General features: G+C 43.5%; 1 protein-coding gene across 1 annotated transcript in view; it reads left to right on the forward strand.

Moving 5' to 3' along the window:
- KREMEN1 (kringle containing transmembrane protein 1) overlaps window positions 1-22544 on the forward strand; it is a 46989-nt gene that overhangs the window by 19118 nt on the left and 5327 nt on the right. Inside the window, exons 3-8 of the mRNA XM_044990186.1 lie at window positions 3009-3100; window positions 6047-6168; window positions 6654-6807; window positions 17028-17360; window positions 19739-19897; window positions 20956-21040. Of these exons, the coding sequence (XP_044846121.1) occupies window positions 3009-3100; window positions 6047-6168; window positions 6654-6807; window positions 17028-17360; window positions 19739-19897; window positions 20956-21040 (945 nt within the window). The remainder of the gene's footprint in view (window positions 1-3008; window positions 3101-6046; window positions 6169-6653; window positions 6808-17027; window positions 17361-19738; window positions 19898-20955; window positions 21041-22544) is intronic.

The raw sequence follows: 22544 nt of genomic DNA on the forward strand, positions 1-22544 counted from the left end.
TAATAGGGGCCATATTAAGTGCCTTTGATATCTATAGATAAGATAAGTATGGTGTAGTCTGAAATGTGTAAGTACCAGTACTCCTGGAATGGTGTGACCACACATGCATAGTGGGTGTGAGGTCACAGAGGATCAGTTTGTAGTGCAAAATGCAGGGGTGAAAGTAACTTAAAGGACTTACTGGTATGCCGGAGTCCTGAGTGGGGGTGTGGCCTCAACCAGAAGAGGCATGGCATTAACAGGAAGAGGCGGGGCCTTTAAATCAGATTTAAACAGCCCACTCCGGCTGCAGCTGGGAGTCCCGGGGCCTTTAAATCACCACTGGAGCTACCAGCTGCAAAGGCAGCTGGGAGCCCCAGGGCTCTGGCCGACGCTACCACAGCGGAGCTCCGGGCCCTTTAAATCACTGCCCAAGCCCGGCTGCCTGAGCCCCGGGGTAGTGGCGACAGGGCTAGGAGGGCGCTTTAAAGGGCCAGGGGGAGCCCTGGGCCCTTTAAAGTGCCCCCCGAGCCCTGCTGCCTGAGCCCCAGGGTAGGAGGCAGGGCTCTGGCAGCGCTTTAAAGGGCTCCCCGCAGCAGCAGGAGCCCCAGGCCCTTTAAAGCGCTGCTCAAGCCCGGCTGCCTGAGTCCTGGTGTAGCAGCGGCAGGGCTCGGGGGTCACTTTAAAGGGCCAGGGCTCACTGCAGCAGCAGGAGCCCTGGGCCCTTTAAATCACTGTCCAAGCCCGGCTGCCAGAGCCCTGGGGCTCGGGAGGTGATTTAAAGGGCCTGGGACTCCAGCCACTGCAGGGAGCCCCAGGCCCTTTAAAGCGCCAGCCTGGGGAAGCCGGTCTGGTCCAGCATGGTGTACCAGCTCTTGCCAGTACGCCATACCGGACTGGCTTACTTTCACCTCTGGCAAAATGGCATCCTCTACACAGTGTGATCTTGCAAAAGTGCTGAAACGGCATTTCGGCTGCACTACACCCAATGTACTATATAGAACAGCATACAGCTATACAAAAGCTTCCCCATCAACACAATCCTGAAACACCTTTTGACACCTGGTTTCAGGGACTTACTACTGGAGCAGGGTCAGTTGACTGAAAGAGAAAAAAAATCTTTTTAGACTGTCTGAGACAGCTGGATGCTCAGTGAATGTCCCTTTGCTTTCCTTATCAATTTTCTACAATTCCTAGTTTCTGATTTATATTCATCACTTTAAATTTCTCCATCTCCCACACACAATTCCCCATTATCATTCAGATTTTTTTGATTGAATTCTTTCTCCACACTGATTTGGCTCATAATTGTTTTGAACTTTGTGAAATTGAGACTTTTAAAGCACCTAAGCTATGTATTACTGGTTTGGACTGTATTCTCTTTGCACATTACAAATGTGATGAAGTCATGATCATTTGTACCTAATCTACCATTAATTTTTAGTTCTGTGATCAATTCCTCTTTATCTGTCAAGACAAGGTCTAATATAGAATTGCCCTGTGTTGGTTGCAACACTTTTTGTGTTAGGAAATTGAAATATCTCATAATGCTCTGTAAAACCTCATTTCTGCTATAACAGAATTAGGCAGACTGTGGAGTTGAAGACCTGAGGGACACTCATTTCTTCTTTGTCTTCATGCAACCACTGGGAACCAAGGCAAAGATTTCCAAAGCTGTTAGCGACCATCTGTCTACACTTTCCTTGCATTTTAAGATGTTTCTGCATTAAATACTGTTAGCATGATTTATGCAGCTGTAATTAAAAATATTTGATGTCCGGATAGCAGGTACAACAGTAATACTTCCCAAAACTGCTAAGATGAGAAGAAGACTGTATCATCACAATACAAGCTTCTCTCATGTAGCTCCACCAATGGACCTCCTTTATCAACTAGAACACTCCTTGCTGATATATTTCTGCATCCACCAGCCTCCAGCAAGCTCTGCCACCATACCTCAGTCTTGACGAAAAATAACCTCTGCTATCCTATTCTTGGACCTTCCTTCCCCAGTACCTCTACCAATGCATCTCAGATCCTGACTGGCAGCAACCCTGCTATTACAATCATCCTCCCCTAATTCTGGCAATTGTTTCTAGCTCCTCATTCTTTAGCTGCAATACCCTTTGCAGTTCTAATGCTGGATCTCCCACAAAGCTTTGCTTGTGCACCCTAACCTTACATGCAACCTATGTGCTCCTTCAGTCCAGCGTGTCTCAGACACAAAAGGTGGGTCATGGCAAACTGTAGGATAATTTTATGACAGTGACAAATGGTCACTAAGAAGAGATAAGTAGCTGGCTTTGGTTTTGGACAGAGGGCAAGTCTGAACCTAACCCTCCAGAAGTGAAAGGCTAATGCCTGATTAAGTTATTCTGTTAGTCTTCTCTTATTTCATTTAGATTAAAATAAATTTTTAAATGCCCAAACAGAAAGCTAACAATTAATTAGATTTGCAATTGTAAGTGATATCATACAGCAGCAAAAATATCATATACAAATAATTAATTAGCCCAAACAGGCAATAAATCAAAGCTGCAGAACAGACCCCTTCCCTAACCCACTCAAACATTCCCCCAAATGCTGTAAAATAAATTTCTTTTGCAGCATGCTGAGAGTCGTCATGTTTGGGCTGTTTTGTATTAATGCAGGAACCAAGTTCCAGAGTCCCAGAACTCTCATAGAGGATACCCTGCTGGTAGCACCCTCTCTTTCAGTGGCATCCAGTAATAGTACTGCATCTTTAAGAGTTCAAGAAGCAGTCGATCATTTTTAGGAATTTAGCTGGACAAGTACCTTTGGGACTGATTCTCTACTTCCCTGCATTGTGTGTAAAAAGGCCATTTTTGTTGTTCTTACCACTCTGTTCTCCACTATTTTCTTCTTGGAAAGACAGACTAGCTGAAACACTGCAGTACAAATTAAAATAAGGATAGCGATGAAGCCTTAGATTTAAAATAAAAATGAAGGATCTGTATGTGGTTCACAAAAATGTTTGACAAATTTTTGGTGTCTCCTTCCCTTGATAGGAACCCTGATGGAGATGTCAGCCCCTGGTGTTACATTGCAGAGTGTGAAGATGGAGTGTATTGGAAATACTGTGAGATTCCGTCTTGCCGAAGTAAGAGAAAACATTATTCCAGGTCTGATTTACTCTTCCGTAGAGATTGACAGTCACGTGACAGTAGGTGATGGTTTAATGACATTCACTAATGGGAACTAGAATAAAATCAAACAGCATTTTTTATCCACTTGTGACCTAAGCAAAATTTTCAATGCTGTGCTGCAGAGCTAAAGGCAAACTCACTACACCCTCCATACCCCATCCACGGGCATAACTACTGCATTATGTTATTTACAGTAAAATACAGTATAGGGATTAGCTCCAAATTTATGAAGTGCTGCTAGTTTCCTATAAATGTAGAAATGTTTGTTTATTAAAAATAAAAAGTGACTAAATAACAAATAGGAAAGTATAAAAGTTCAAAAAAACAATTTAAAAAACAGCTGTTCATTATCACATTCCTTAATGTAGTGTACTTATCTTAGAGAAAGTTTTTTCATAGTGCCTGTCAACACACGCCAAAATTTTCATAGAGTGCCTAAAGTTATGTGCCTAAGAGCCAAATTTTCAAAACTCTCTGGCTAAATTATGAATTGAAATCCCCTAGATGCATTTGCTAGCAAGTACTTACAGCCAAATCCTTAGGCACCAATCCTGCATATATGTCTTAACTTTACATGTGAGCAATCTCACTGATTTCAAGGGGACTACTTATGTGTGTATGTTAAGCATGTGCATTATGTATTTGCAGGCTCAGAGCCTTTGTCCTTACTCAGACACACTTCCAGTTTCAGACTGAGTAAAAACTATGTGAGTACAATATGATTTGGATCTTACTCACCACTACCTCTTATCGGTACAAGAGGATTATATATGCAGGTTAGACAACTAAATTAAAAAAATTATCCTTAAGGAAAAGGCCATTTTTATTTAGATGACTAAGTGTGGATTTAGGAGCCTAACTTCAGAAAAGCAGGAATGAAAGTTTTGTTCTTAGTTTCTAATTTAGGCCTGGTCTACACTGGGGGGGATCAATCTAAGGGTATGTCTTCACTACCCGCCATATCGGCGGGTAGCAATCGATTTCTCGGAGTTCGATATATCGCGTCTCATCTAGACACGATATATTGAACTCCGAACGTGCTCCCGTCGACTCCGGAACTCCACCACCGTGAACGGCGGTGGCGGAGTCGACGGGGGAGCCGCGGACGTCGATCCTGCGCCGTGAGGACGGGTAAGTAATTCGAACTAAGGTACTTCGACTTCAGCTACGCTATTCGCGTAACTGAAGTTGCGTACCTTAGATCGACCCCCCCCGTAGTGTAGACCAGGCCTAAGATTCACACCTTCAGCTATGAGAATAGCAAGCTGAAGTCGACGTATCTTAGATAGAATTAAAATGACTTACTTCGCATCCTCACGGCATGCCATGGCTCCCCTGTCAACTTTGCTTCCACCTCTTGCCGAGCTAGAGTTCAGCAGTTGACGGGAGAGCAATTGGAGATCGATTTATCGCGTCTACACTACACACAATAAATCGATCTCCGATAGATCGATCCCTACCCGCCGATCCGGCGGGTAGTGTAGACATACCCTTAGAGTCACGATGCATGATCCATAGTGGATTTTAACGCATCACCTATCCAAGATACCAGAAGCTCTTCCAGCTCAAAATGACTCTCTGAATTTGAGGGTACTTTCTTGATTTAAAGTGGGGCATCTGTGTTTTCTTTAAAGCCCACAGATCCTAGCAAATTATCTGGATTTGGCTCTAATAAAAAATAAGCTGAAAAGCAAATTTTCTGCCCATTTGTTCCACACAAAGAAAGCTTTTCAGTACTAGACCCAGTCATTTTCTTTGTGGTGGGGAACATTTTATTTGCACAGATAATCCCAGATTTACATTTACAAAATGTCCTTTTGACCAGTAGTAGCTGCTTCAAGCATTGCATTGAAACCAGATACTAGAAAAAGGAATTGCAGCAATTTAGAACAAACCATACATTGCAAGCCCCTCCAAGTCTTAATGCAAACCCGATGATTTGTGCAGTTGTTTAAGGCAGAAGAGCTTGTTTCTTCCCTCCTTTTTCTGTTTTGAGCAGGCCTGAAGATAAGTCTCAGGCACACTGCAACTAGATTTGAAAAATACACTGTCAGGATTTGGGTACCTTGGTGGAGGGATAGAGAAATTGGATGTGGAAATTCTTATTGATTGTTCAATTTTTAGAAAATTAATGAGCCTGTGTTTTAAGCAGCCAGCTGTGTAGCTGTATTCAATGCCTGATGAGACAAATAATTTTTGGTAGTGTAACCTAACATAGCTTAGGACAGGTGGAATATAGGCAACATCAAGCCTTGGTAATTGCTTGGAGGGACTTGTGTAGTATTACTCCCATTTACAGATCACTATAACTAAGTCCAAATCTATTGTTACAGTTTTTTCATGGAGATAATTACACCATATTTCAAGCCCAACAATATTTATGGTTAGTAGCATGTGTCATGGAGAAGTATGTATTGATATGGTACATTCATAAGTATGCCATATAGAAGCAGCACTATTAAATGGGAATAAATGCTTATAGTCAAAATGGCCTCATTACAACATACATATTTGATTCCAAATTTACCTTGATCTCACTCAAACCTAGTGTAATCTTCCTGTTTATTATTGCTGACATAAGGAATGCTGAATAATAAAATTATCTATCTTAGGTATGTATGTGGCCCCTATTACTATAGTATCAGTACCTTATTATAAAATATGATGTGTATGTATTCAGGAATGAAGCCCACCTCACTTTGTCTCCTTGTCCTCTGCTGTGTTTGCTGGGTCTTTTTCATATTTTCCAAAGACCAGTGTCATACAGCTGGAGCTTGCTAAAATGAGATCTATGCTAAAAGCTGTGCAGAGGCCTCAAGGTTACACTTGAAATTCTTTGTATCATAGTGTACACTCATGGGCACAGGTCTAGAATATTTGTTCTCCATAATTCTTTCCAGTGCCTGGGAATCTTGGCTGTTACAAGGACTATGGAGATCCACCTCTTACTGGCATCAGTGAGACCTCAAACAAACTCACTATCCAAACCTGCATCAGCTTCTGCCGAAATCAACAGTTCAAGGTAATTTCTTTGCTCTCCATTTACAGAGAGTTTTTTTTTTTAATGGGACAGGATGACACACACAGATCTCTGGTGTATTTCTGGTGCCTTCTTTTCTTGCCCCAGGAAACCCAGCCTCTCACTTCCTCCCACTCTAGGGAGTCCAGCCTTTCTCCTGCTATCCACAATAGCTTGGGTATAAGCCAAAAAAGTTATATTTTAACTGTCAGGAGGAGGTGCCTGCAGACATGTGAATGCTTTTGTATGCTTACACTTCATTAATGTAACAACCCTTCTCTCCCTCCGCACAGGCTCTCACCAGCCTTAAATGGCACCCGTACAGCTCAGTCATCTGCAGAACACCCTGCCAGCTTTCTCCTAGCCCTGCTCCTAATCATTTTCCTCCAAATGGTATACTCCTTGCTGTCCTCTTTATGCCCTGCAGCCTGCTATCTGTATTCCTCAAATGTCAGCCCTTCCTGTCTAAAGTCTCTTTGTTATCACAGTTGGCAGGCATGGAGTCAGGCTATGCCTGTTTCTGTGGGAATAACCCTGACTATTGGCGGTATGGGGAGGCAGTCAGCACAGAATGCAACAGTGTCTGTTTTGGCGACCATACCCAACCCTGTGGTGGCGATGGCAGGGTCATCCTCTTTGACAGTAAGTATTCAAATGGGCTGAGCTTCTCTGAAAGGGAGGCTTCAAATACTTAGCAAATCAGGGGAAAGAGTCGTCAAGGAATTGAGGCACTACTCAACACAAAACAATGTAAGACCCGCTGTAGGGCAGCTGAGGCCCTGCCTGGCTCAGAAAAATGAGAACCTGAATTCAGAGTAAAATTAATTAACCTTCATTGCCAGTCCATTCACAGAACTGGATATCTCTTCCAATAAATGATACTTGCTTCATGCTCCAGATACTATGGTGCCCTTTTCCACAAAGGGCTCTGAAGTGGTTGTCATCCACGACACAGCACTGAAGGCAGAGGCGGCTCCAGGCACCAACACGCCAAGCGCGTGCTTGGGGCGGCAAGCCGCGGGGGGGCGCTCTGCTGGTCGCTGCGAGGGTGGCATGCAGGTTGCCTTCAGCGGCATGCCTGCGGAGGGTCTGCGGGTCCCGCAGCTTCGGCGGACCACCCGCAGGCATGCCGCCAAATCGGTGGGACCAGGGACCACCCACAGGGAAGCCGCCGAGGGCAGCCTGCCTGCAGTGCTTGGGGCAGCAAAATACCTAGAGCCGCCCCTGACTGAAGGGCACTTTCAGATCTGCCCTTAATTAATTAATGCATGTGCAACTAAGGTAAGTTATCATCTTCAGTCATCCCGTCAGACATCATAATTGGTACACATCAGCTCAACTTTTAATAAATAGTGTTATATTCAGTCTGGGAAAGGAGAAAGGGGAACCCAGCAGAGATTTACCTGGAGCTGTGGGGAGAGGAGGGAGTTCCACCTTTTACACTAAAAATAATTAGATGTAATTATAAATCTAGTTACTAATTTTTGAGTAAAGGAAAAACAGAATAGTTGACCATATACCTTATTTTCTTATCTACATAGTAAAAGAGGATGTCGGATATACAAGACAACAAAATATAGTAGACATGTCAGTGGAGCAGCATGTTACATCAAAGGAATGAGTTATATTCGGGGTGAAAGTAACTGAGGCCACTTACCGGTTGGGGGGGGGTGGCTCTTGCCCCTGGAAGGGGCGGGGCCTCAGGCGGTAGCGGCGGAGCTGGGGGTCAGCATCCCCCAGCCAGCCCTGGAACCATGCTGCCTGGAGCTCCCATGTTGATTTAAAGGGCCCGGAGCTCCAGACACCACTGCTGCGGTAGGAGCCCTTTTAAATCTCCGGCCCCAGGGCAGCTGCTTCCTTTGCCCCTCCCACCTGTCAGCATCCGGGGGGGGGGGCAAAAGGGGTAGGGGTTAAAGCTCTTCAGGGTCCTTTGCCGCAGCAGCACTTTAACGTTGCTGCCCCCACCGTCGGTGGCCATGACGGTACGGACCCTACTGGCAGGGCCCCGGACAGGGGAGGCAAAAGGGGCAGGGACATTAAAGTGCTGCACTTTAATGTGGGTTGGATATGGGCCAGTGTGGGTTCTTACGGGTACAGAGTACTGGCCCGTACCAGCTCACTTTCACCCCTGGTTGTATTTCCTTAACACTCTACACACCCAGAGGACTCCTCACTTGCACTCTCTCTCTATAAATACCAGTTCCACTTGCGAAACCTTACAGACTAAGAGTGAAATTTAGACCTGTAGTATGCAGTGTAGTATCATTGCCTTCAATGGAGTTGCACCAGTTAAATAAGGTCTGAATTCTGTCCTGAATACATGACCCTTCAATTTGTGTATAAGTGCAGTATAAGGTACAACCTTTTTCTTCATCTACACAATGACACCAAACTTCCACATAGTTGCTTCTCTTTAGAGTATGGGATTGAAGAGTTACTAAGTCCACAGTTTGCTCTAACACTGAAATGTAGGGGGTGGTGTTAGCTATCATAGAAGATTAGGGTTGGAAGAGACCTCAGGCGGTCATATAGTCCAACCCCCTGCTCAAATCAGGACCAACCCCAACTAAATCAAACCTGCCAGGGCTTTGTCAAGCCAGGCCTTAAAAACCTCTAAGTATGGAGATCCTACCAACTCCATAGGTAACCCATTCCAGTGCTTCATCACCCTCCTAGTGAAATAGTTTTTCCTAATATCCAACCTTGACCTCCCCCACTGCAACTTGAGACCACTGCTCCTTGTTCTGTCATCTGTCACCACTGAGAACAGCTGAGCGTCATCCTCTTTGGAACTCCTCTTCAGGTAGTTGAAGGCTGCTATCAAATCCCTCCTCACTTTTCTCTTCTGCAGACTAAATAAGTCCAGTTCCCTCAGCCTCTCCTCATAAGTCATGTGCCCCAGACCCTAATCATTTTCATTGCTCTCTGCTGGACTGTCTTGTTTGTCCACATCTTTTCTGTAGTGGGGGCCCCCAAAACTGGATGCAATACTCCAGATGTGGCCGCACCAGTGCCGAATAGAGGGGAATAATCACTTCCCTTGATCTGGTGGCAGTGCTTCTACTAATGTAGCCCAATATGCCGTTAGCCTTCTTGGCAACAAGGGTATATTGTTGACTCATATTCAGCTTCTCATCCACTGTAATCCCCAGGTCTTTTTCTGCCATTTTGTCAGTCAGTCCCCAGCCTGCAGCAGTGCATGGGATTCTTCCATCCTAAATGCAGGGTTCTGCACTTGTCCTTGTTGAACCTTGTCAGATTTCTTTTGTCCCAATCCTCCAAGTTGTCTAGAAGCAGCAAAGAATCCTGTGGCACCTTATAGACTAACAGACGTTTTGCAGCATGAGCTTTCGTGGGTGAATACCCACTTCTTCGGATGCAAGTAGTGGAAATTTCCAGGGGCAGGTTTATATATGCAAGCAAGAAGCAAGCTAGAGATAACGAGGTTAGTTCAATCAGGGAGGATGAGGCCCTGTTCTAGCAGTTGAGTGAAAACCAAGGGAGGAGAAACTGGTTCTGTAGTTGGCAAGCCATTCACAGTCTTTGTTTAATCCTGAGCTGATGGTGTCAAATTTGCAGATGAACTGGAGCTCAGCAGTTTCTCTTTGAAGTCTGGTCCTGAAGTTTTTTTGCTGCAGGATGGCCACCTTAAGATCTGCTATTGTGTGGCCAGGGAGGTTGAAGTGTTCTCCTACAGGTTTTTGAATATTGCCATTCCTAATATCTGATTTGTGTCCATTTATCCTTTTCCTTAGAGACTGTCCAGTTTGGCCGATGTACATAGCAGAGGGGCATTATTGGCATATGATGGCATATATTACATTGGTGGACGTGCAGGTGAATGAACCGGTGATGGTGTGGCTGATCTGGTTAGGTCCTGTGACGGTGTCGCTGGTGTAGATATGTGGGCAGAGTTGGCATCGAGGTTTGTTGCATGGATTGGTTCCTGAGCTAGAGTTACTATGGTGCGGTGTGCAGTTACTGGTGAGAATATGCTTCAGGTTGGCAGGTTGTCTGTGAGCGAGGACTGGCCTGCCACCCAAGGTCTGTGAAAGTGTGGGATCATTGTCCAGGATGGGTTGTAGATCCCTGATGATGCCCTGGAGGGGTTTTAGCTGGGGACTGTATGTGATGGCCAGTGGAGTCCTGTTGGTTTCTTTCTTGGGTTTGTCTTGCAGTAGGAGGCTTCTGGGTACACGTCTGGCTCTGTTGATCTGTTTCCTTATTTCCTCGTGCGGGTACTGTAGTTTTGAGAATGCTTGGTGGAGATTTTGTAGGTGTTGGTCTCTGTCTGTGGCATTAGAGCAGATGTGGTTGTACCTCAGTGCTTGGCTGTAGACAATGGATCTTGTGGTGTGCCCGGGATGGAAGCTGGAGGCATGAAGGTAGGCATAGCGGTCGGTAGGTTTTCGGTATAGGGTGGTGTTAATGTGACCATAAATTATTTGCACCGTGGTGTCTAGGAAGTGGACCTCCCGTGTAGATAGGTCCAGGCTGAGGTTGATGGATGGGGTGGAAGCTGTTGAAATCATGGTGGAATTTTTCCAGAGTCTCCTTCCCATGGGTCCAGATGATGAAGATGTCATCAATGTAGCGTAGGTAGAGAAGGGGCGTGAGTGGACGGGAGCTGAAGAAGCGTTGTTCCAGGTCAGCCATAAAAATATTGGCATATTGTGGGGCCATGCGGGTGCCCATAGCGGTGCCACTGATCTGGAGATATATATTGTCATCAAATTTGAAATAGTTGTGTGTGAGGATAAAGGCACAGAGCTCAGCAACCAGTTGTGCAGTGGCATCATCAGGGATACTGTTCCTGACAGCTTGTATTCCATCAGCGTGTGGGATGTTTGTGTCTACATCCATGGTGGCTAGGATGGTGTTTTCTGGAAGGTCACCAATGCATTGTAGTTTCCTCAGGAAATCAGTGGTGTCACGGAGATAGCTGGGAGTGCTGGTGGCATAGGGTCTGAGTAGAGAGTCCACATATCCAGACCGTCCTTCAGTGAGAGTTCCAATGCCCGAGATGATGGGGCGTCCAGGATTTCCAGGATTGTGGATTTTGGGCAGTAGATAGAATAGCCCTGGTCGGGGCTCTAAGGGTATGTTGATTTGTTCCGGTGTTGGTGTAGGGAGTGTCCTGAGTAGATGGTGCAGTTTCTTAGTGTATTCCTCAGTGGGATCTGAGGGAAGTGGCCTGTAGAATTTGGTGTTGGAGAGTTGTCTGGCGGCCTCCTTGTGGTAGTCAGACCTGTTCATGATGACAACAGCACCTCCTTTATCAGCCTCTTTGATTATAATGTCAGGATGGTTTCTGAGGCTGTGGATGGCATTGCGTTCTGCACGACTTAGGTTATGAGGCAAGCGATGTTGTTTTTCCACAATTTCTGCCTGTGCACGTCGGCGGAAGCATTCAATGTATAGGTCCAGACTGTCATTTCGACCCTCAGGAGGAGTCCATGTGGAGTTCTTCTTTTTGTGCTGTTGGTGGGAGGGTAACTGTGTATCAGTGCGCTGTTCAGTGTTGTCCTGAAAGTATTCTTTGAGTTGGAGACGGCGAAAGTAGGCGTCCAGATCGCCGCAGAACTGTATCATGTTGGTGGGGGTGGCAGGGCAGAAAGAGAGTCCCTGAGATAGGACAGACGTTTCTTCTGGGCTGAGTGTGTGGTTGGATAGATTGACGATATTGCTGGGTGGGTTAGGGGTACCACGGTTGTGGCCCCATGTGGCAGGTAGGAGTTTAGACAGCTTACAGTCCTTTTTCCTTTGTAGAGAGGTGAAGTGAGTAATGTAGATCTCCTGTCTTATTTTAGTGAAGTCCGTTTGTATGGAAGTTTGGTTATTGATGAGAGTCTCCAGGTTGGAGAGCTCTTTTTTGATGTTTTCCTGTTTGCTGTATAGGATGCTGATCAGGTGGTTCCTCAGTTTCTTTGATAGAGTATGGCATAATCTCTCAAGTTGTCTAGGTCACTCTGGACCCTATCCCTACCCTCCAACATATCTACCTCTCCCTCTCACCCAGCTTACTGTCATCTGCAAACTTGCTGAGGGCGCAGTCCATCCCATCATTCAGATAATGAAGAGGTTGAACAATACCGGCTGCCAACTAGACATTGAGCTGTTGATCACTACCCATGGAGCCCAACAATGTAGCCAGATTTCTATCCACCTTATAGTCCATCATCCAATCCATACTTCTTTAACTTATTGGCAAGAATACTGCTAACGTCATGGTATATAACATCCACCACTTTCCCCATATCCACAGAGCCAGCTATTTCATCATAGAATGCAATCAAGTTGGTCAGGCATGACTTGGCCTTGGTGAATCCATGTTGACTGTTCCTGATCATCTTCCTCTCCTCCAAGTGATTCAAAATGGATGCTATGGGAGATCTAGCTCCAGGAAGCAAAGGTGCTCAGCCATGAGTCAAATATCATGAGTCAGATGTAACCCCTCCAAAATCATAAGATTGGCTCAAATATAATGAGATCTTGGTTTTAAAATTGAATGTGTTTTTGGTTTGTCTTCTGATTTTTGAACTCCCCCCTCCCTTCAATGTGCTCATACAATTAGTGTTACCAACTCTCTTATATTTATAGTGGGTGAGACAATTTTGGCACCTGCTGCAGGAGCCTTCACTAGAGGGTCCAATGCATATTGGGACCTCTTTATGATAGACAAGTCTTAAGTGTTTACGTCTATATGAACAGTTAGTCCAGGGATGCTTGCCAGCTGCATATTAACTGTCCATGTGGACCTTGCGGCTGTGCATTAAAAGTTCATTAAGGCACGCTTAGACCTAACAACAGTCCTAGGGTTTGCAGGACTGTCCCACTTTGAACCTCAAAACCTCTTGTCACGATTGAGCAGAACCATTTTCTGCATTCAGGACTGCCCAGGGTTTGGCCTGTCTGCCCTTCTGTCTCCAGCTATAGCGTGGCAGACAGGCCAAACCTGAGTGGCGCTGTGTCCTGCTTTAACCACTTGAAATGTTGGGAAGTATGCGCTTTGATCTACTCCTGTTTCAAAGTGGGATAGATCGAAGTGCACTACGGAGCTTTTAGCGTGTGGGAGCAGGGTCTGGATGGACAGTTAATGCACGGCTGGCTAATGTGAGATAGATTTAGACCCTGTCTTGCCACACACTAACTGTTCATATAGAGAAGCCCTTAGTGAGGGACAGTGTCTGCTCTGTGTAGATTACAATTAGTGCAAAGCAAGGTAGTGAGTTTGTGATGTGGGAACTGGAACTGGGATTCATACTCATCTCATACAGGGGCCATCAAACTTCCATGAGATGGGAACAAATCTTAATCCCTGTTGAGCTGGGCAAGATTCATACTGCTGCCCAACAGGAGAGAGGCTCTGTAGCTCCTTTGCAATTCTCTGAGACAGCTAACCCTGCACAGGTGCTGAGGTTACATTTTTGAAAATGAGACTGCTTTCTGGGAAGATAAATTTATTAAATCAGGTCTGACCTTTTGGAGCTTGTACAGGCACCGTCTCCCACCCTTTGGAACACAGGCAACTTCTCCCACATTGTTCAGGCTCAAAACTACTCAGTCTGCTACACCTGTTCTTACAAATACAAATAATAATGCAATGGTAAAACAAATATTAGCACATCATCTGAATTCACTTCTAAATACAATGTTTTGCAATTTCAGATCATTCCAACTATTGCATCAGGATCTGTACATCAACTTTTATAATATGTAAATTTTCCCTCTCCCACATGGGTCATCAGCCTACAATCTTCAGCTCCACAACACAGACAGCTCTAGGAACAACTGATAGGTGAAAAGCATGCTTTTGTCCTCTAAGTCAGTGGCTCTCAACCTTTCCAGACTACTGTACCCCTTTCAGGAGTCTGATTTGTCTTGCATACCCAATGTTTCACTGCACTTAACTACTTGCTTACAAAAATCAGACATAAAAATATAAAAGTGTCACTGCACATTATTACTGAAAAATTGCTTACATTCTCATTTTTTCCATATAATTATAAAATAAATCCATTGTAATACAAATATTGTGCTTACATTTCAGTGTATAGGCTATACAGCAATATAAACAAGTCATTGTATAAAATTTTAGTTTGTACTGACTTCGCTAGTGTTTTTTATGTATCCTGTTGTAAAACTAGGCAAATATCTAGATGAGTTGATTTACCCCATGGGAGACCTCTGTGTTGAGAACCACTGCTCTAAAGGGACCAGCCTATACAGGGAGACAGCATACTTTCTGAAACAGTCATGGAACACCGGGAATCAGGACACTTGGGTTTATACTGCATGGCATGGGAGCACATTGTGGTTACAGCCAGCATAGCCAAAAGTAACAACCCCCCCATTTGGGTCATATGAGACTCTGAACCTGGGCTCTCTGGATGTAAAAATGTGGTCTAGCAACTAAGAAGTAACAGAGTCATGGTGGGTTACAGAATCACTTAAATTGATATGTCCCTTGGAAAGAGTTTGGCAAAGTGGATAAAACTTGATTCTGTTATATTAGAGATTCTGTTCTATTCCCAGTTCTACTAGTGACCATGAGTAAGTTTTTGGTTACGTGTGTGAGATCTTGTTCATAATATGGGTTGTGAAGGACACAGAAGTATTGTCCGTCGAAGAGCTAGGACTAGAATTCATGGTATCTTGGCTATGTAATTCATTGGACTTTCCACTAGGCTACAGGGCATTATATGGAAACAGAGCCCTCCCCCTCCCAACACACACCAATAGAGCTTTTAGTATCATCATCAGAGGGGTAGCCGTGTTAGTCTGGATCTGTAAAAAGCAACAAAGAGTCCTGTGGCACCTTATAGACAGTTTTGGAGCATGAGCTTTCGTGGGTGAATACTCACTTCGTCAGATGCATGAATAGTCTATACGGTGCCACAGGACTCTGTCACTTTTTAGTATCATCATGAGACTCTTTGCAGCCAGAGTCAAAGTCACATTACTCTCAATAAAGCTGAATTGGCAACACTGCTCTGTAGTTTAGTGTTGAGTAATTCTCTGTTGGGCTGTGCTAGCCAATTGTCCTTTAACATGGGAAATGCCTAATGGCCACAAACAAGAGCTGAGTTAGAGGGGACCAAGGTGACAGTAAGGTTCTATTTTATTAATAGGGTGCAGTATAACACTATTTACATATCTGCCTCTGAGGGCATTTGTGCAGATTAATTGTTTATATATGGCTTTAAAGATGTGCATTAACCTATGTTTGATAGCTCAGTGGTTTGAGCAATGGCTTGCTAAACCCAGGGTTGTGAGTTCAATCCTTAAGGGGGCCATTTAGGGATAGGGGGCAAAAAATATGACTGGGGATTGGTCCTGCTTTGAGCAGGGTGTTGGACTAGATGATCTCCTGAGGTACCTTCTAACCCTGATATTCTATGATTCTAAAAGAATTAGTGCAACTGATTGTAATGTTACCAACAATAATGCTGGAACAGTATAGCTGAGCTATTTTGCAAATTTTATCTTCTGGATTTTTTTTCTCCAAAGTGGTTTAAGTTGGTGTTAGTCTGACAGGTCTGATTTCTACAAACTAAAAGAACTTGTGCTAGAGTTGCCAGACCTCCAGGATTGTCCTGGAGTCTCCAGGAATTGAAGCTTAATTCTTCCTTAAAGATTGTCATGTGATTAAATCTCCAGGAATTGGTTCAACCAAAGTTGGCAACCCTAGACTATGCTAGAGTATGCTCAGACCTATGCGCACTCATCATCACCACATTCTGCATAAATGTATTTTAGTTTTGTCTCCACTCCATGTTCTAAAGGGTTAAACCGTGATGTAAAATTTGACATTAGTACCTGATCTTCAAGTTGGCATCAGGACACAGTGGGTGAGCTGATGATAGTCTGTCAACAGCCCAAGAAAGGGCATTTGAAATAATGTAAATCAGAGCCAGAAAGATAATGATTAAGCATTGATGCTAGCAGTATACATCAGAGGTGCTGCATTAATGTCTTTGAAAATCAGCCAATATACTGTCCATGGACTCTTTCTGTACAAAAATCACGTACCAGCAGGATGTATTAGTTTACATAAATGATAGCAGTGAGCACCAGAGCAGCATTGTACAAAAGACAAAGAAGCCTCAAGCATTACTGCATATAAAACATTTGTTGGTATGTTGGAAACTTTTCAGCTTGATGGATAAGGTGTTTGCAAAGGATCCTGTGATAGGGCGCTATTCTTAGCCAAGTAATTCCACTTATCCATGTGTCAGACTTACTTATTAATTGTACAAAAACACAATACTTGAAATTTTAAAACAATTACATAAAAAGATAAAACTCTGCTAAGAATGCTTTAATTGAGAAATATCCCATAAGCAAGAGTCATTATTACATGTACCGACCTCACAGGGGTAGGAGGGAAGTTGATGAGTCTTAGTGATTAGCTCATTATGACCAGATTATCCCCAGCACTGGAGGGATGCTCAAGGGAGAAGAGGGCACAAATTTCTGGCTACAATTGTGCACAAGATCTAGGCACAGTTGCAGCTTAGGCTTTCTGAAAGAAATGAGAGAGGTTGATGGCCCTTCCCACTTCTGCACCATATCAGTGGAGTTGGCCTCCTGTGAAAGAAGCGCACATAGCACCCTGGAAGAGGGTAGCACAACAGCCATGCTCCCAGGTACCCACATAGGCATCTTGCTTTGGTCTGAGACATAGTACCTCCTGGGGTTTCCCAGCTTCTCCTGCCCCAGTACAAATCTGTAGCTTAAAGCCACAATTGAGCCCTTTATGTTTGTAGCGTGAGAGATTTATTCTTAGATGAAACATGCTGTGGAAGTACAGCCTATACAAATTTGATTTTCACTCCTTTTTCTTCTCTTTTTCTCCACAGCCCTCATTGGTGCCTGTGGAGGGAACTACACCTCCCCAACATCTGTGATCTATTCCCCAGATTTCCCTGACACCTATGCCACAGGCAGGGTCTGCTACTGGACCATACAAATTCCAGGAGCATCTCAGATCCAGTTCGACTTCACTCTCTTTGACATCAAGGACTCCACAGACATGGTGGAGGTGCTGGATGGCTACACTTATCATGTGCTGGCTCGTTTTGATGGCAGGAACCGGCCTCCTATCTCTTTTAATGTCTCTTTGGATTTTGTCATTTTGTATTTTTTCTCAGATCAAATCAATCAGGCCCAGGGATTTGCTGTCATGTACAGAGGTAAGAGGCTAACTGCTCCATACCTAGCTCCCACTGGGCCATTTTTCTGAGGTGTTTAAACCACATAAAGACTTGCCCTACAGACACAGAGAAAACACATATTTTGAACTGATGTTGTACATCTAAGGGTCCTCCATTTAGTGTAGTCGGAGTTCCAGGAGGTAAGGCCTTCCACCCAAACTTCTGTCTTGCTTTAGTAGTCTGCCCTTCAGCTGTTTCTCAAATAACTATGGGTTAACCCAAAAGCCCATTCCCCTCGCCCCCCTCCCCCACACCTGACATGGTGGAGCTGAAAGAAAGACTGAAGTTGAAATAAAATGGTGCCAGTCATCTAGCTGCACCTTCTCTTTTTTCTTAGCTCTTTCCAACTCCCTGTATGTTACACTCAGACAGAAAGTGTCCTGGGATTCTGTGACTGTACCAAATACATTCAAGTCATTTTGCTCAGATCATTTTCATCGTCTATGCTAGAACACTCACCATTGTTCATGCCAGCAAAGCTGTATTGGTGTAAGAAAATTTTAGGGAAAAAGGCATAGGTGCTGGTGGCGTTGCAGTACCCGCTGGCTCAAAGTGGCTTCCCTCATGTACAGGGTTTACAGTTTGATTCAAGGGCTCTTTGCACCCCTGCTATACAAATTGTTCCAGCACCTATGGAAAATTATAGTGTAGACACAGCCTCTGTTGTTCTGTGTATCTCTTGTATCTTCAGAGTTTCTAACTGTACTTCTTGTAGATAGCGACCTGTCCCATCTCCACTAACCAGATGGCCACTCATACTAATTTTACCAGTCCGCAATGAAACTATCATAGAATGCTTCAACTCTTCAAGCAATGTGTTGTCCCCAAAACAGATTAACTAGAGCCACGCCTTTAAGTTTCACTAAGCAAACTATCAGAGGGGTAGCCGTGTTTGCTGGTTTTACAGATCCAGACTAAGAGTCTTGTGGCACCTTATAGACTAACAGACGTTTGGGAGCATGAGCTTTCGTGGGTGAATACCCACTTCATCGGATGCATGTCAAATACCCATGCATCCGATGAACTGGGTATTCACCCACGAAAGCTCATGCTCCCAAACATCTGCTAATCTATAAGGTGCCACAAGACTCTTGGCTGCTTAAGCAAACTAGATTTTTAATAGCAAGTAGATTGTAAAAAAAGAAAACACGTGTCATAGGTTTATTCCCCACTTTGAACTTTAGAGTCGACAAGATGAGGACCTGCATGGACTCCTCTAAACTTAAACCCTAGTTTAGATCTGATTATGCTGCCACCAGCTAGAAATTCCAGTGTCTAGCACACTCCCTGTTCCCCCAAACTTTCCCTGGGGAACACAGATTCAAACTCCTTGGATCTTAACACAAAGGGAAATAGCCCATTCCCCCACCTCCCGCCCCCTTAGCCGTCGGGAGAGATCACCTTGATTCAAACTTCTTGAATCAAACCAAGAGGGATTCCCTTTTTCCCCCTCCTCCTCTTCCCCTGAGATTCCAAACAAGGGAAGAAATCAATCAGGTTCTAAAAAGAAAAGATTTTATTAAAAGAAAGAAAGTAATACTATCTCTGTAACACCAGGATGAAAAATATTACAGGGTCTAACTTATAAACCAAGAGGGACTCCCCCCCCCCCTCAGAATAATCAAAGTAACAGCAAACAGAAATAGAGATTTCTCCAGCAAACACACATTTGCAAATACAGAAATTAATTATAAGACTAATCCGCCTTTCTAATACTCACTATACTGAATAGAAGAAAATACTTCAGGAAACTTGGAGAGCCTGGATATACGTCTGGCCCCTCTCAGATCCAAAGAGAGAACAACCCCCAAAACAAAGAACACAAAGACTTCCCTCCACAGAGATTTGAAATTATCTTGTCCCTTGATTGGTCCTCTGGTCAGGTGTCCGTCAGGTTACTGAGCTTGTTAACCCTTTACAGGTAAAAGAGACCTTAACCCTTAACTATCTGTTTATGACAACATGCTAAACAAAAGACGCTGAATATTTAATTGCAATCCTTAGCATCATCTATGGCCCTTATATGCCTCCAAAGCAGAGTATATGGATTGGGTCCAGAATCTGGCCCATTCTCTATGTCTTTATTTATCATCTAAGCCTAGGTTTTAGAAGGAAACCATTTTGGTCCTTGAATAGGTCCAATAGAGTTCTTATGAACAATTAACATTCAGAAAATCCATGCTGTTTGCAGCTTAGTGACTGATAAGACTTTCCTAGCATCAGCCATTAAATAATTGTCTATGTTCCCAGTATAAGACAGATAGAGTCACAGTTCTTGTGTAACAAAATACAAAGTCAAAAACTATGCCCAAATAAATAAATTAAGGTCTTGTTTGTATAACTTCTTGTATTTTCAGCTACCAAAGAAAAGCTACATCAGGACATTACTACAGTCAATCAGAAATTTACTGAGGTGATAACTGAACAAGCAAATCTCCGTATCAATGCAGCCCAGTCTTCAAAGCTACTTTATGTCATCACAACCAGCCCGAGTCATCCCCCTAGCATCATGCCTGGTAATATCCAAAGGGAACTGATGGGCAGAAACAACAAGGAAAATGCACTGATATACAGATTATGAAATGGCTTACTTGGTCTTGTCATTCTCGGTGTGCTGCATTAGTGATGTACATTTACTGTATAGTACAGTGCATTGAACAAATAAGAATAGGCTAGACCACTAAGAGTGACACGAAGTGGTGCCAAATGCATGTGGGGAGAAGCAGAGGGTCATTAGGTGGTTTTACTCTACCTCTGTGCTACCCTGATACTTGAGACTCCTAAGGGCCTCAGAGCTTCTCTAACTTGTATTTTCAAATACAAGACCCCCCTTGGGGCTGTTCTATCAGCCAGGATTGCCAGAGCATGTTGCACCATACTGTCCCACCCATAACATGCTCAAGCCTGAGTGTGGAGGAAAGGCCAGGAGGCACTTGTGCTGTACTAGTTTAGAACTCTTTTGTATTAGGAGCATCTTCAGCTGCTGCTTCAAGGCATTTTTGAATCCCCTTTGTGCTACTGGAATGACGAAGGGAACTAAAGAGGGGTCAAGGATCTGGTGCAATGTCCAATAGCCTACAGTCTAAAGGAATGCGATGAGACCGAGCAGAACAGTACAACACAGATCAAACACTAAGCAGAATCTGCAATGGGAAAAGAACAGGGCAAATGCTGATGCGAGATCATCCAATCTCCTTGCAAATGGAGAATTGTTTCTTATGGTACATTCCCATAAGCATTGTTCAGTTTATTTTTAAAATTCCCTAGGAATGTGCTTCCATCCTTTTCAAAGATGGACAATCTCAGTAAGGAAATTGTTCCTGATATTTACTCTAAAATTTCTGAAGTTTGAAATTTTATAACGAACTATCTTGCACTAGCCAAGTGGGGACGGGCTGGCTGGAATGTAAAAGCTCTCTTTCAGATTGAATTGCTCTAATTTAAATATTGCTTGAAATGGAAACTTTCAATTGAGTGTCCAAGAGTAAGTGTGTTAAAACAGAAAGCACATACACTATTTTAAAACTATAAGCAAATTAATGTGCTAGAAGATATGCCTTTTTCTTTTCCATAGAGTGGACAGTATATGGCCTCACAGCTCTCCTCATCCTAACAGTCTCAGCCATATTGGCAAAGATACTTCTGCATTTCATAATGAAGTAAGTATACGATTAAGTTTTCCTGGGTGTACCTGGGACATATTGATTCAGGCCCACGCATGGAATTCTTTGTGTCCTGGAGGGAACCACTTTCACCTTTTTATACTGTGTGACTAGTTATGTTCAATAACATGGGTTATATATTGTTTTCAGTGTCTCCTCAATCACTTGCCAGATAAAGCACATCTCTACCTTTCCACTCTTTGTAGAATGAAATTTGCAATTGAAGGATCCCTTTTGTTTTTATTTTATGCACATTCATGTTACCAGGGATGAGAGGATTCTCATACAGACTAAAATTACAGAGGAGAAGAAATTAAACAAAGATTTTCAGCATTGTTGGGAGGAAGGCTGATTATTTTAATATTTAATGCAAAAAGTATTAATGAAATGTTAAAGAGCAGCCCATTCTGTCAGCGATGAATTATCTAGTCTATATTCTTTTTCTCTTCTGTACCCATTCTAATTTTTCAGCAGCAGCAGCGAGCCACAAAAGTGATTCAAAGTCTTGAAAATCTGTGTTATAGCAAGAGATTTAAGATGCTCAATCTATTTACCTAATTGACAGAGAAGGTTAAGTGGTGACTTGATTTTAGTCTACAAGTACCTACACATGGAAGAGATTTCTGATAGTAGACAGCTCTTTAAATCTAACAGAAAAAGGCAAACAAAATCCAATAGTTGGAAGCTGAAACTAGACACATTCAGACTAGAAATAAGGTGTAATTCCATAATAGTGAGGGTAATTAACCATTGAAACAACCTATCTAGGGACATTGTGGATTCTCCATCATTTGAAGACTTTAAATAAAGATTTTATGTCTGTCTGAAAGATATTACTAAATGCCTACTCGCAGCCATCAATTTTAAGGCTAGCAAGACCATTGTGAGATAATCTAATCTGACCCCCTGTATAACACAGGCCATAGAACAGGGGCAGGCAAACTTTTTGGCCTGAGGGCTGCATCGGGTTCCGTAAATTGTATGGCGGGTCAGTTAGGGGAGGGAGTCGTGGCCTGACTGCCCCCTGCCCGGTTGTGGCCCGCGGGCTGTAGTTTGCCCACCTCTGCCATAGAACGTCTCTGAATTAATTTGTATATGACTTAGAGCATATCGTGCTTTTAAAAGTCCCAGTGAGGGAGACACCACCACAGCTGATAAATTGTTCCAATTCATTACCCTCACTGTTAAAAATGTGAGCCTTATTTCAGTCTTAATTTGTCTGGCTTCAACTTTCAGCCATTCATAGATTTTAAGGCCAGAAGGGACCATTATGATCATCTCATCTGACCCTAGTATAACACAGGCCAGAGAACCGCCCCAGAATAATTCCTAGAGCAGATCTTTTAGAGAACATCCAATCTGGATTTTAAAATTGTCAGTAAGGCAGACTCAACCATGACCCTTGGTAAATTGTGTCAATTAATGATTTATTACTCTCACTGTTAAAAATATACAGCTTATTTCCATTCTGAACTTGTCAAACTTCAACTTCCAGACATTG

This window comes from Mauremys mutica, chromosome 16 (genome assembly GCF_020497125.1).
Source record: "Mauremys mutica isolate MM-2020 ecotype Southern chromosome 16, ASM2049712v1, whole genome shotgun sequence".
NCBI classification, from domain to species: Eukaryota; Metazoa; Chordata; order Testudines; family Geoemydidae; genus Mauremys; species Mauremys mutica.